The 15,227-nt window shown below is 27.5% G+C and overlaps 1 protein-coding gene across 2 annotated transcripts in view; it reads left to right on the top strand.

Annotated features, from left to right (window-relative positions):
- The first annotated feature begins 5,470 nt into the window (after nucleotides 1-5,470).
- Nucleotides 5,471-15,227, top strand: part of LOC132924573 (cytosolic carboxypeptidase 6-like) — a 53,660-nt gene continuing 43,903 nt past the window's right edge. Inside the window, exons 1-4 of one of the 2 annotated variants that reach the window (XM_060988955.1) lie at nucleotides 5,471-5,574; nucleotides 7,751-7,867; nucleotides 13,858-13,982; nucleotides 14,953-15,047. In XM_060988955.1, coding sequence (XP_060844938.1) covers nucleotides 5,556-5,574; nucleotides 7,751-7,867; nucleotides 13,858-13,982; nucleotides 14,953-15,047 — 356 coding nt within the window. In that variant the 5' untranslated portion in view covers nucleotides 5,471-5,555. The remainder of the gene's footprint in view (nucleotides 5,575-7,750; nucleotides 7,868-13,857; nucleotides 13,983-14,952; nucleotides 15,048-15,227) is intronic. The other variant, XM_060988956.1, reaches the window with a different exon arrangement.

Raw genomic sequence — 15,227 nt, 5'->3', positions numbered from 1 at the left:
TCCCAAAATATTTGTCAGTTTTTTTTTTTAAGTCTATTAAGCAATACAGAATTTTGAATATTATGTCATATATATATTTTCAGTTTCAGTTTCGGTTCAATAAAGTGTTAAATGCATAATATACATTAATATACATTTATATTACCAAAACTAATAAACGCAACATTTTATACAACGTTAGCCATTATTTCAATATTTTTTTCAATCAATACATTTTTTATATTATGAATTATTATAACGAACAACTTACAAAAATGGCCTAAAAACACTATACAATACTACAATCTCTGCTTTGAACTTTCTTTAAATTCTTCAAAACTAAATACATAATTTATTAAATACAAGTCATTAGTGTATAACTAAGTAATACTAATCATGTTCATACGAGTATAAAAACCGACATACTAGTCATACATACTACGTTTTCCATTTATGATAGTAAGTTATGAACGATCTATACATATTTTAATCTATTAATTATAATCTTAAATAAAATGTATGTATTATATTTAAAACGTTTGGGTTTTAAATGAAGTCAAAAACTTTATATTTTGTTTAAGTTGAGTTTTAAATAGTAAGTACTAGTAATGAAATACTTTTTATATTTCATTAACTTACCGATACAATTTTTTTTAAATTGCTTCAAAGCCTTAAAATCAAATTAATTTATAATTATCTTTCCTCGGAAAACTACTAGAGTATTATTAAAATAATTAAAATGTGCAAAGCTTTACTCTCCACTATTCAGTAAATTTTGTTTATTGATTCTCCATGACTAAATTTGCCAAATTCCTGGGAAATCCTGGCGTTTGATGGGATATCGGGACTTTACTTTTGACCGGCTGTTCATACAAATTATAATTAAAATCATTCCTGTTTAGAACAAATATATTGAATAATATTGATGTTAAAGATATTATTGGCATTGTTGAAAATCAAAATAATTTATTAGATAAAAATAACTATGAAATATTTTTTTAATTTAATTTTATATTCTCTTTTATTTAAGTACAAAATATGAGTTACATTATTTAATAATAAAATAACTAATTTAAGGGTAATATAGTCTATAAAACTTCAAAATAAGTTTGTTTTTATACCCTAAAAAATTACTAAATTTATTCAGAAAGAAATAAATCTGAAGTAATATTAAATAGTTTTCCCAGTAAGAATACTTTTCATAGTTAGTCACTGTATAAAATAGATACATGTTTCATCTTAAAGACGGAAGGGTGTCCAAGTCCTCTAAAGTTACCAGAGGGTTTGAACATACGTAAACTACATTTTATGGGAACTCTCGGTTATCTAGGGCGTTGTCGGTGCATAGAGTGTGAGGACAGGGTAGGTATGACCCGCATAAGCCGGTAAAGGTTAACTGGCTTACCCTGGTTACCGAATAATTTGCTCGTATGATTTTGTGCCAGAGCCCGTGGACTCCATCATACTAAACTATAACAGAACTTGTGCACCTAACATTCCTTAACTACCAAGGAAAAAAATACTCAATTTTTAACCTGTTGACAATTATAAATTTGTGACAAATTTATGTGGCTAATTTATAATAATTAAGGCCTTGAAGGGATTCGATTCCGTCTAAATTTTCTACCAATTTAGACCTATCAAATGACAACTGTACCATCTAACAATCTTAATCATGGGATACAATTTTGAATTCGTAATGAATTTTAAATTGAAAAAGATTTTTTCCATTTTTTTTATTTTAATTGATAACTTAATAAACCTTTTAAAATTTGGATTTTAAATTTTTAACGTTAATAAATTTAAAATATAATATTGAAGAAAATAATTAATTCTAAAATGCAAGAAAGTCGTTTAAAAGTAAATTTCATGATGAATTTAACATGTTTTCAAAAATATCATGTACTCAATTACTTTTAATTAATTAATACGTTTGGCAAAAGATTGATACTTTTAACAAAAAAAAAATAATAATAATAATAATAATTAATATTTGTGTAGTGCATTATTGACAATAAGTACGTGAATGATTGGTTTGAATGGTTTTAAAGGAGTTTAATATAATAGATAATTTTGTATGTGGATGCATGCGAATCGTGTAAATGTGTACGCAGTAAGTTATCATTGGTGCGTGCGTGCGTGTGACTATGTTTGAAACAAATAAAAGATCACTTCACACGTGCACGCACATGTCAATAACTTACTACACGAATATTAATTACTTAGTGTATTTTTTTTTTGGTCAAAAGAATCAATGTTTAAATAATTGTATTAACTATCCTATTTATTTAAATAACATTTCTAAAAACATATTGGAATTCGTCATAGAAATTATTTGAAAATAACTTTCTTATGTTTTTAAATTAATTTTTTGTCAATATTATTAACATTAAAAATTTAAATAACAAATTTTTAAAAGTTTAGGAGTGATATTTCAAAAAAGTATAAAAGTCGTTTTCAAGTAAACTTCATAAAACTAATTCAAATATAATTTCAAAATTTTTATTCTATGACTAAAACAGTCGATAATATTGCATCATACAGGTCTACTTGAATAGAAAATACAGATAGAATTTCTTTAATGTAATTTGTCATTACATGGGGTAGTTATAATTGTATAAGTCTTCATAAGAAGATCTTTTTACGACGACCATCTACATATTAAATATAATTAAATAATATAAAGTCTAATCGGATACTGTTTAAATATATATATATATATACATTAAACCATCAATCCTCTTCAGAGACATGGGAAAGAATCAAATAAGGGAGAAGTAGTTTTTGAAATAACTATCATCTATTATCGGTAGATTTTATTATATAGGAATACATTATATTGTAATAATATTGTTTTATTTTTCCAATTATATAATGCGTGGTACCAAATTGCTATTTATTGACTTACGTTTTAAAAACCCTAAGTCTGATTAAATCTGTTCAATAAAAATAATTGCATATTATTAATATATAAATTTTAAACGACCATATCGAAGTCACAAAAGCTTACAAATCACGGACACGCACGAGTTATGTGCGATTAATGTTATATATTATTATTTATGATATCCGTAAAAAACCAGATCGGTGCATATAAGCAGCGAGCTATGAAACGGAAATACATTTAATATACAGACGTATTCGGTATATAATATATGATACGCTGTGTATACTATATACTTATCCAAACTCTGCGTACGATAAATCCAATTAATCCGTAAATGTATTGCATTCGTTTAAATTGTTGATGATTAAGTTGATTAACCAATCAGACCATCCGAACAGATTATCGGTGGCATACAAAAATACGATCATTTGTGTATATAAAACGTGTATTGTCGATACAATCTATTTTGTATGGTCCGCCGAGGATTATTTTATAAATAAATAAAAACAATACAGTAGGTGCCTACTACAGATATATTTGTAAATGATTTTTCTATTCTAATAAATTTGATAATAAATAGACATAGGCACTTAACATTTGGAACTTTTAAGTAATAATCTTTAATTTTATACATGAACCGTACCTAATGGTTATTCAAATATTAAAAATAATTATCATTATTTTAGCCTTTAAATAGACAAAAAATTGAAAAATATATAAAAATGACTATTAACTTAAGCACCTATAATAACTGAGTTTAAAAATAATATATTTGAAATCCAAAGACAGCTGAAGTTGCATTTGAATATTTATTGAGAGAGATAAAAACAGTAAATAATAATTATTATAAGTAGGTAAATATTAATGGTCTTAAAGTATTTTTTATTTTCAAGATGAGTTTATTTATCGACATGAATAAAAATATTGTTGATGGTCGAATGTCATATGTCATGATCATCGAAATTAAACTTATTTTTTATAAATTTTGTTCATACAATTTATAGCTGGTTCTCAATTTCTACACACGAACATGTTCAATCTATTAGAACTGTAGAAGGTTAAAATTACAATGTTTTTAGTGTTTTTCCAATACTTTTTGGTCCAGAATACGTCTTAAATAGTCTTACTTAAAACTTAATAGTCTCGTGGTATTAAACGATAATACGTATTGTTTTAAACAAAAACAAATTTGGCCGTGACTATATACAGTATATACGTATCAACTATATTACCTACATAGGATTATAGGAATAGTGTTAGTGGATGGGTGGGTAATAGGGTTACAGGCCATTAAGCCAAACGTCACCATTATTTTTATAGATCACCTCAAGACTGTAACTAATAGGGTAAAATCCAGGGACAATAACTTTGCGTAATAAGAGATGTTGAACTTGAGTGTTCACTAAGCGTGAAATAAAAAAAAATAGTTTAGTATCAAAATTTGTTATCATTTGTTTGTATTTGATTTTATAATCAATTAAATTATTGTTTACGAGTAGAATCAAAAATGTATACTTAAAATATATGTACTGACATTTTTAAATTAAATCTTTTACAGTATAACCATAAACCATTGATATTATCATCAATCGATGATTGACACAAGCGAAACGAATAATTTAATCTGTTAATACATATTAAACAGCCAGACTGATATTTTGTTGGCATAGCTCTGTAGTTATAGAATTTGGCGAGAGAAAGGGTGAACTCTCGACTATATACAATGTGTATGACAAGTTGTGAGTATTAAAAAAAATGATATAAAAACGTATAAGTACGTTAGATCGGGTGCGTGTCGTTTGTTTAATATACAGAATGAATCACTAAGCATACCTACTCACTCCCATTTTTTCATTAATATTGAATTTATTCAAAATCTGATTTTTGAATTTGTAAATACACTTAAAGACAATATTTTCAAATTCTTGAGATTTTTTTGTACTACTTAATGAGTGTTTCATGAAGATATACAATTCGGTTTTTCAAATTGCAACTCCCCTGTACTGTAAATTATTTAGCGAATAGTTTTTCTTAAAAATTTGACTATCATAATTCGAGTAGTTTTTGAGTTATTTCACTTAGTATATATACTAAGAATAATAGGCCACTGAATAATTTAGAATAAAAAGGGGGTTCTCGTTTGAAACAGAAGTTTCTATCGCCACGAGGCACTCCTCGAGTATAATACAACAAGTCTCAAGGATATGAAAATATGGGATAATAATATATCTAACAATCAGAATTGTAATAAACTTATTATTAAATGAAAAAAGGGGTTGCAAATCACCCTGTACAACCCTCCTATTGTATACTTATTTTTCTGTCACTTTACTCTACAAACCGATTACTATACATGCCTCGTATAGGTATATAGCCAATAAGCTATTTCCTCGAATATATTGTAGTAAATAAATATTATATAAACAGCGGTATGGCATAGGTACTACACAGGACGCGCGTTAATGTCGCATTCTCGGAGCAGGTGAATATTCGTCAGGCAACGGGTAACATGACAACAAACACGCGCTAGGTACGACGAGTAGTTAGCGTCCTATACTTACATTTATTATTTTTTTCCGATCCTTTTCGTAAATAATTTCTACTCGAACACGACGTTCGTTTTAGTCGTTTGCACGCGTCCGGACTACACGGTAACGTGTCGGTGTCGTATAATCTGCAAACAACCCAAATGGCGGATTACGAGTCTGGTAACGATATATACTAAACTGCACTATATAGAATTATGCACTGCACCAGCAAACGCGTATTACTCGCACCGTTTTTCCAAAATAATATCATCACCGTACGGCGTTACAGTGTAGGTACCTACTCTAAATACAATTATATATAAAAAAAAAAAGTTTGTGAACACACTTCTACCACATAGTAGGTTACGAGTGTTACCTCTCGAGCCGTCATTAAGTAGGGTCAATGGTTTGATTTTTAATATTATTATTTTCCTATCTACAAGTACACTCATATTATATTTCTAAATCACAGTGAAAAAAAAATTAGTCGAATAGGACACATCAACTCAGTAGCACTCGCAACTTCACTCAGAACGATGAAATTATATTATAAATGTAAATTAAAAACTAACCTTTGATTTCCATAAATGATCCGAGTGGATATCAGCTTAAGCTGCAGCGTATATATATATTTATATGCATCAGAGATTACTTAAACACTAATCGACTATACGTTTGGCGTAGAATCAACGGTATTCAGCAGTTCTTTTAGCATTGAGAAATTACAGTAAAAAAAATCATCAAAGTATATCAATTAGCTAGTGCTAGGCCATCAGTTTCCGATATAGAATTTAATAATTTCTCAAATATATCCAAGAACTCCATAAACCCAAAAATTGGTTTCAAAAAAGTAAAAACACATCGTTTCTTTAGAATTTATTATTAACAAAACCGAATAAGTCATTTCACTACAAAGTAAGCTTCGAGTGTACCTAATCATTGAATAAAACAATAAAATGAACGTTTTAAATTTGACTTTAAAAATAAATCATTATATACGAATTCCAAAAACGGAGAAAGCAACACGCGATATATAAGCCTATCTCTATGAATATATTTAATAAATGTATATATTTCCATTAGTAATTTATTTACCAACTTACTATTAATATCATTGGTTAAACTAACTTTTGAAAGTCTATACTGAACCGAAATATCACCGTAGAACGAAAAATAGGTTGGTGTGTTGGGTAGTGGTACATACATAATTAGCTAAAAATTATATAAATATTTTTAAACCTTAATTATGTTTGAATATAATAATTAACACTAAAGTCAAAATGCTTCATGTTTTTAAAAGTAATTTATTTTTTGTTGGAGTACAACGAAATAGCTAAAACCATTACTTTTTGTTCAAATATCCATTATCGTAAAAATGTAGCCATTAAATGTCTGTAACTAGAAATTACACATAGGTATTTTTAATTTTTAAATTCGTGGAAAAACAACTTACGAAGAACGACGTATTTTCTACTATAATAAATTACTTCAGAAAAAAAAACCACATGTTCCAAAACCAATACATTCATCACTCCGCTAAAAGTTTAAAATTCGAAAATCTCAAATGTCAATAAATAGCTTAAAAGTATTGTGTAAATACTTTGAAAACATATAATTGTGTAGGAAAATTTATAATAAAAATAGTAATAATAAAATATTTCAAAATGGTACGCGATTCATTATTTTTTTGGTTAAATAACCTACAATTTCTATGTTTTGAACCTATATAGGTAAACTCCCAAATAACTAACAAGATCCAACTTGCTGCCTACAGATACAATACCTTTGATAATGAATATTATACGACACATCATTATAGAAACAATAGTACATAGTACATTCGTTCAGATCCTAAGACGTGACCACCTATAGTTTATTCTACAGATATTGTGTAAAAAAGCTTTAATAATTCTCTAATTTCTTTTTCTGACATTCAAAATCTTTAATATTTGATTTAAATTTATTTCAGGTACTAAATACACCACATTTTATTATTATAAACAAATTGAATCTGCACGGTGCCATTTATGTTTTGAACAAAATTAAATATTAAATTTAAAAACTTATTAATAATGGTAAAAAAAAATCATTGATAAAATGTAACAAAATATAATATATTTGCATAAAGATTAAAATATTAATAGCTGTCGGCTCAATTGGATTTTATAATATATATATTATACAGTTGATGTTGGTAATTGCATGTTACACCGTATTAAGAGAACTCGCTATCATTGTTGTAGATTATTTTCCACACTTGTACATGGGTAGGTATCTACCTATGTAGTTATATAACTATGTACAAGTGCTATATGTTTATATTTAAATTGTGTTTTACTCGTGTTAATTATAACAGACAGTGACGAAGGTGAAGCCGGACTAGGAAATGTTACAAGAGTAATCATGCGGCCGGTTGGTCATAGTGGCAAAGCCAAAAAAGGACATTTGTGTTTCGATGCTTCGTTTGAAACAGGTAAATAATATAATAATTAATAATATTATTACATTTAAGCTAAATAACTTTAAAAACAATAATTTAGAAGAACACACAAATAATTCTGAAATGTTTATTTACCTAGCCATGATAAGTCCACGCCCAACTCTGGATAAAACCCCGGCCAACCCGACTCGGTCACGCAAAGCTGCGGCTCCTCTAAATATATTACCAACTGAAATTGTACAGTAATGGTTGTAGGTAAATAACATTGTTATTATACCTACTCGTCCTGCTCATTAACTTAGATAAATAACATTTAATAAGAAGCACGACACGTGGAGTTGGGTGACCACTTGACGAGAGCTTCTTTAAATTTGGAAGCAATGATAATTGACGACACATATTTAAATAACTATTCTGAGCTTTATAGATAAATTTATGCGAAAATCCCATATTTTTTAATAAAGCGTGATTGCGTTTTTCGTTCAAATAAACGACGCAATAAAAATGTTAACTTGAAATGTTTATAAACAGCATCTGGAGTTTTATGTTTTTAAATTGCTATAAGAAAAACTTATGAGAGCCCTTAAATTCAATTTTTAAGTTTTTTACCAAACAAAAAAAAATTTATCAAAACTTATGAAAAAAAATCTTAAACAAATTTGAACAATGTCAATAAAAAGTGTAAAAATATAGTCTTGATATATATATAAAATGGCGTTGTGTATAGAAAATAAAAATTTAAGTAACAAAGGAATGTTCAAGTTTTCTTGTTCAGTATTTTGAAATTACATCAAAATAACTAAAAAAAATAACATTTAATTAAAATCCGTATTTTTTTATATATAAATCCAATTTCACATCAAAATTTGTTTTTCAAACGCTCTTAAAATGGAATGTGACTTCCTGGCTTTATATACGTAACTTATTTTTATATTTTTTTTTAAAACAACTTATGAAAAATCTTGTATTTAATTTTCAAACATTACGTATTAACATTTTATTGATAGTATGCATGCTTTATTACAAAATAAATTCCTAAAATTCTCGATTTCTTCGAAAATATAACTTGACAGTTCAACGATTAAAAACAAATATGTTGCTATATTGCTATTTTGTAACTGATGTAAATCAATTTATAATGAACGATATATTACATTTTTAAGCTTATTGAACAATAAACAAACATTTTATAAATACAAATCGAAAAAAAAAGTAAAAAATGTCCATAAATAAAATACAAAGGAGCCAAATAAGGTCCATATTATATGTTTCTAAACACAATTTATACAACTAATACTACATCCATCGTTCTGTTCAAAATTTTTACCTCGAGGAGTCATAGCAATCAATATAGATATTGATGGTCGGAGCTTATACTAAAAAGATGAGGTGTCTTCAAAAACAAGAACAAAAAAAAAATTGAAAACATACATCATTTTGAAATCAATATACATTTATCGCTCCGTTCAAAATCTAAAATTTCGTAAAATAATCAAAATTAGAATTATATTTATAGATACTATACGAAACCAATGTTGTTAAATATGAACCCCGTTGGCAATGTGCAGCTCACAATAATATTATTCAGTGACTAACTGTATAATGTGCATCGTGCACCCTGTACCCGTTGTGCATGTGATGTGATCGTGTGAACTAATCGTAAATAATGTAAATATAAATATTTAACCTATAAACAACGTGACATTAATTATACGGTATCGCATATAATATACAACTATTCGTACACCAATACCGGTAATAATGTAATTTGAAGTTTAACAAACAGCGCGTTATACAATACCGTCGCGAATATCTGTTAGGGGAAATATGAATAATATTATAGGTATACTCGTGAATAAACAATCGATAAATGGTCTAAAGTCTAATTATATTCTTGCCAAATGTACAACGAGCTACGAACTTAGTAGAATGAGGACTGTGTATGTACACCACAATGTACAGGGTGCAGATTGTTTTATAATAATATCTCCTATATTTATTTTATCTCGTAATATCAAAAAGTATACCTAGTGACGCGTTTTATATATTATATATTTTTTTTCGTCGAAAACCATCAAAATTTGGTTTTTATAGACGGCCGCACCAATGACGTGGTTATAGACGAGAAAAGGCCCCGGGACAGTAAATAAACTAGGCCCTTTTACTAATATTGGACCCGACCGCGGTAGCTTTAAATAACAACTAAGCTTGCCCCGGACACCACTCGTTTTTATATGAAACGCAAATATTATTATGTGTGTGATGGCTGTGAAAAATAATTAAAAAATAATGCGGCTTGTTCGCGAACAAATATTATTTTTATAAAAATATAAAATATACACGTAACACGTAACACGTTGTTTTTCAAATGTGAATACTTACAATGGAACAATACATTTTAATAATTAATAAATATACAAAATATAAAGGAAATCCAGTTTTTTACTAAAAGAATTATTAATATTAGATTAATTATTTATTTTGCATAATGAGACATCGGCTATATCAAATTAAAATTTGTATTAACCATTGTAAATTTTGTCATAATTTAAAAATATATATTTAGTTTAAAGTCTCTTGCGATTTAATATTAGCAAACCTCTATTTATCACTTCACTCAAATCCAATTTGGCCAGTACTATTTTCTTAAGTAATATTTTATAATGTTAAGTCTGATGGTGTGAAAGAGTAAAATTGCAGTGTATTATATCACATTCAAGCGCTCCAAATTTGGTTATAATAATATCTTTGCGAAACTGCTGAACAGTACACGCCTCAGTTAATTCAGGTAAAATCAAACGGTAAATATTGAGAAACTGAAGTGAAAAACTTGGTCCTATTACTTTTGAATATTTACTTTAAAATTTTCATAATAAAGTTTTTTCGTTCATGCTAAGTAGTATTTTTGGAGTTAAAAAATCAAATATTTCGTTGACTGTACTCAATACTCATTCCAAATAAACGCGTAATCAATTGATTGATTATTATGTCCAGTGTTCACTATGCATACACTATTAAAACTGACTGAATTTAACACGTATGATTTGGAATATTTATTGATAAATACATCAATGTTTTCAATTGGTCATTTCAGAATTGTCCAAGAGCCCCGGAAACCCCTAAAGCTCTGCGGCCCAGGCACTGGCCCAATTTGCCCTATGATGGCTATGCCACTGAATGGCGCCCTATATTCCATTACACGTTAACGACAACTTTTATGTGTAAATTAGAACAAATATGTTTTTATTTATATTAATATGTCAACTACAATTCCATAAAAATATTTTGCTTTAGATCATGAAATTAAAATAACTGTGAGTTGTTGTCATTTAAAGATAAAAATTTGTTAATTATTTTACTAAAAACCAACTTATTATGAGGTATTGTAATGGCAGTGTTATTTTAAGTAAAACTATTTGAGTATTATTATTGGTTTTTTTAAATGTTTTTTTTACTCTCAAGTTCGCCAAATTGTACTTGAAATAGGTAGTTATTATTGCAGGTGTTATAAATAGTGTTTTATAATTCAACTTTTATTTGTCCTCATTGGATAGTTCATTGTGTCTTATCTATTTGTAATAATTTTGTAAATAATTATTTTAAATTTCTATTAAATATAATACTTATTAGTTATTATGATGGTGATAATATGTAATTTATTATAACAAAATGAATTTCATAGAATTATTTATATTGTACCTATAAGTTCGGAATAAATTTAAAACAAATAATTCAAAAATAAATCGTTAGCGTAACAATGTTAAAAAAATAATAATAATCAATGATGTTTTATAAATTTAAATTTAAATCTTATATATTTTTATATGTAAATACCTGTAAAAATTATGTTGGATAAAGTACATTTTCAGAAACTTATTTAAAATTACCGTAGTTCACATAAATCACCAGAGAGTGAAAACAAATAAGCAAGGACATACAAAATGTAAAGACTGCGTTTCTTAAATTACCCGCTTTTTCGAAAAAAATGAATTAGTGTATATAGTGTATACTACCTTTATATTATATCGTCATGATAATGAAATTGTCTTTCTATAAAAACACGCTTGTATTATATTATTGTTTACCTATTGTATAATATATATGCATGAGGAATAATATAAATGTAACGATTATTATTTGAATAATAATTTATTTCGTAGGTTTTTTTTATTTGATAGGCAATTTAAATATAATTGTTTTGGTACAGATAAGACACTCATACCAAACATTTTGCATAATATACGTATAATATTAGAGTACAATTTTAGTGTGTTGAATACTTCTGTTTAAATTAAATGTCACTGGCAAGCCGCAAAGTAAATAAATAAAAAGGGATTATATAATACGCACAATAACTATAACGCCAATTATTCCTAGCCATCTCACACGTTATTACGAAAAGATTAATAAAATTTTAAAATGTTTAAAATTAATGTCTATTTTTATTTTATCAAGTATAAAACGATAATAACATTTTTAGTTATTTTCATATTTCTATTCACATTTCGCTAACTATTATCTCTAATCACATATATGATATATGTTACATATATATATATACATACATTTTCCTTTGTGTCTTTGACGCTTTGTTATAATCGCAATGCTCTCGAAATTAACGGATGACACTGTTATAACTAACTGTTTTAATAAAAGCATACATATAGGTCCAACAAGTTAAGGAACCTGAGAGGCAAAGCCAATTTGTTAAAAAATAAAATGTTTGTTAAAATACATTTTAAATGAATAGTTGATTAACAATTTAAATTTATATTTATTATAAGCCACTTACAATTATTAATTTTCATATTATTACTCTAAAAACCTACGGGCGGGCCCATAAAAAATAAATACACTACTAAAGGGCTTTATAATGAATAAATCTTGCGTTTTTTTTATATATATATATTAAAGTAGGTAGGTAGTTAAGAAATATAATGTGCGTTATTTGCTTTTTGAAATGAACAGCGAACCAGTAGAAAAACCACATATTTTTCATAAAATTTTAAAAAATGTTTAGATAAGACGAGTAGTATTATAACAATATGTGTATTATGTAAAATGTTCATTTCACCAGAAGCGCAACTGTTGCTCTTTAACATAATATTTAAACAATAAAATATAATAACCTAAGTACCGACTCGTTGTTTTCGAACATATTAAATTATAAGAACACACACAATACAATACGAAATGTACACCTTAGAAAAATAAATATATAAAGCGTTAGGTACCGTTAAACTTTAATTTAAAAAAGTATCTCGTTACAAATTTGCAAATAACTAACTATATATTATTACAATACAAGTATAACAATAGTTACATCGAGATTAATTTTGGCACAGTAACTATAGTATTTATCATTTCCGTTGCGTTACATGCCGTAACACTGTGTATAGTTACTTATTATAATACGAACATTGCGACATGTTGTTAAGTATAATAAAGTTCGAAGCGACAGAGGATGTTACATCTGCGTGTATCGTTTCCGTCTTACCATCGTCGTACTATATATACATACAATATATGTGTGTTCAACAGAATATTTTAATTTTTACGCAAGTAATAAGTTATATGTAATGTATTAAAATTCAAACAATTTTCATGACTCGCTTGAAAATTAAATCACCGTAAAAAAATCCACGTGAAAATAAATGCGTGAAATAATATTCTTAATTACTTTTTTAGTTTGGCAATTATATACGCCGTGGTGATTCATTATATATATTATTAAAAGTTACATTTGGTATGTTGTACGTTTGTGAAACGGCGAAAACATATCATTAACGCGTGTGTGATGTCCTCTTAAATATATGACATTAACCATAGACATTTTGGATTATTTTGCACATTATTATTATTACCGGTACAGCGTTCCGCGCCCGCCGCAGACTGTTGCGAGCTTAGACTTTACCGGATCGACAAATATAAAACACTTTGCGGGACGGTCAGTCGTAGCGTTCAGCTAATCCGTCTTTATATTGCATTTATTTTTACTACTATAATTTGTACGTTTGTCGTAGGAAATTTGGGGAGGATCGATCTGGTATGTGAATACGAATATGATCTGTTCATACGGCCGGACACCTGCAACCCACGGCATAGACTGTGGTTCAACTTTGTCGTGGAAAACACAAGACAAGATCAAGTGCGTAATATAAGCGTAATACCCTTTCATCAAATATATAATAATATATTATATTGTATTGGATTATAATAATATATTATATTGTATTGGATGATGAGTCACGGAAATATTTTCTTATTCGATGAGACATAATATTGGCTAAGATCGAGTGCAATGTAGCGAGATTGTTTTTCAATTTTGGCTGTTCTCAATATTTACTAACAGTAAACGAAATGTAAATAAATATGTCAATTTATCACAAAATTATGAGGTGTTGGAAATAAATAATTTGAAAAATTGGTCATTTGAATCAAACTACAATTTTAATTTGTCGATTAATATATTACGTGTATATACCTATAATTATAAATATTATGTATATTCAGTGGCGGACTGGACGAACGGGATACGCAGAAATTTCCCGGTGTGCCACTGCTCGTATAAAAAATATATTTATTAATATTATTATTTTGAAATTATAAATTAAAATATTACCTAATAAGTAATAAGCAGGTACCTACGTAATATTATTAAACATAAAAACCCAGATTTCTGATTATTTTAAAATGCGTTTTAATGGCTTGAGTTCGGCCAGTCCGTGCTTGTGACAACTTATTGTAACAAGTTTAAAAATAGAATCTCAAATAGTTATTTATTTTATTTTGTTTTATATCAATTAATTAAAATATTTAAAAATTTAAATGCTGAATTATGTTTACAAAAGTATATAATAATTATATATATATAAAGGGCCGGTGTGTACTGAAGGCTGCTAAAATTATGATTTTCCCAGGCTGTTTTTTTTCTCCCAGTCCGCCACTATAATCAAATAACAAATATTACACTAAGAGGGGGTAAAGGAACTTTTTATACAGATTAATAAAGAAAAAATATTAGGTCGACAGTCCATACCGTGAAAAATTTTTCCAATAGGGCATATGACTATATTTCGTTAGAAATGAATTAATTAAATGTTGGTGTATGATTTCAGAATGTCATATTCAATATCGTAAATATCAGCAATAAAAACAACCTTTTTAAAAACGGGATGACTCCCATAGTGAGGAGTACGAGCCGAAACACGTGGTATGTACTATATACCTATACAACTTAAACATACGACAAGACGTGTCCTAACTCCGTGACTCGCACGTTTTATTGTCGATTACCTATCAACAGAGTGATTCATTATAAGCATGCCCATTGCCCACCCCCATTTTTTCTATAATATTAAAATTATTCAAATTTTGATTTTTATAATTTTAA

This window comes from Rhopalosiphum padi, chromosome 3, assembly GCF_020882245.1.
Source record: "Rhopalosiphum padi isolate XX-2018 chromosome 3, ASM2088224v1, whole genome shotgun sequence".
Lineage (NCBI taxonomy): Eukaryota > Metazoa > Arthropoda > Insecta > Hemiptera > Aphididae > Rhopalosiphum > Rhopalosiphum padi.
Note: the sequence above shows the minus strand (reverse complement) of the source record. Positions and strands in the feature narration are given on the sequence as shown.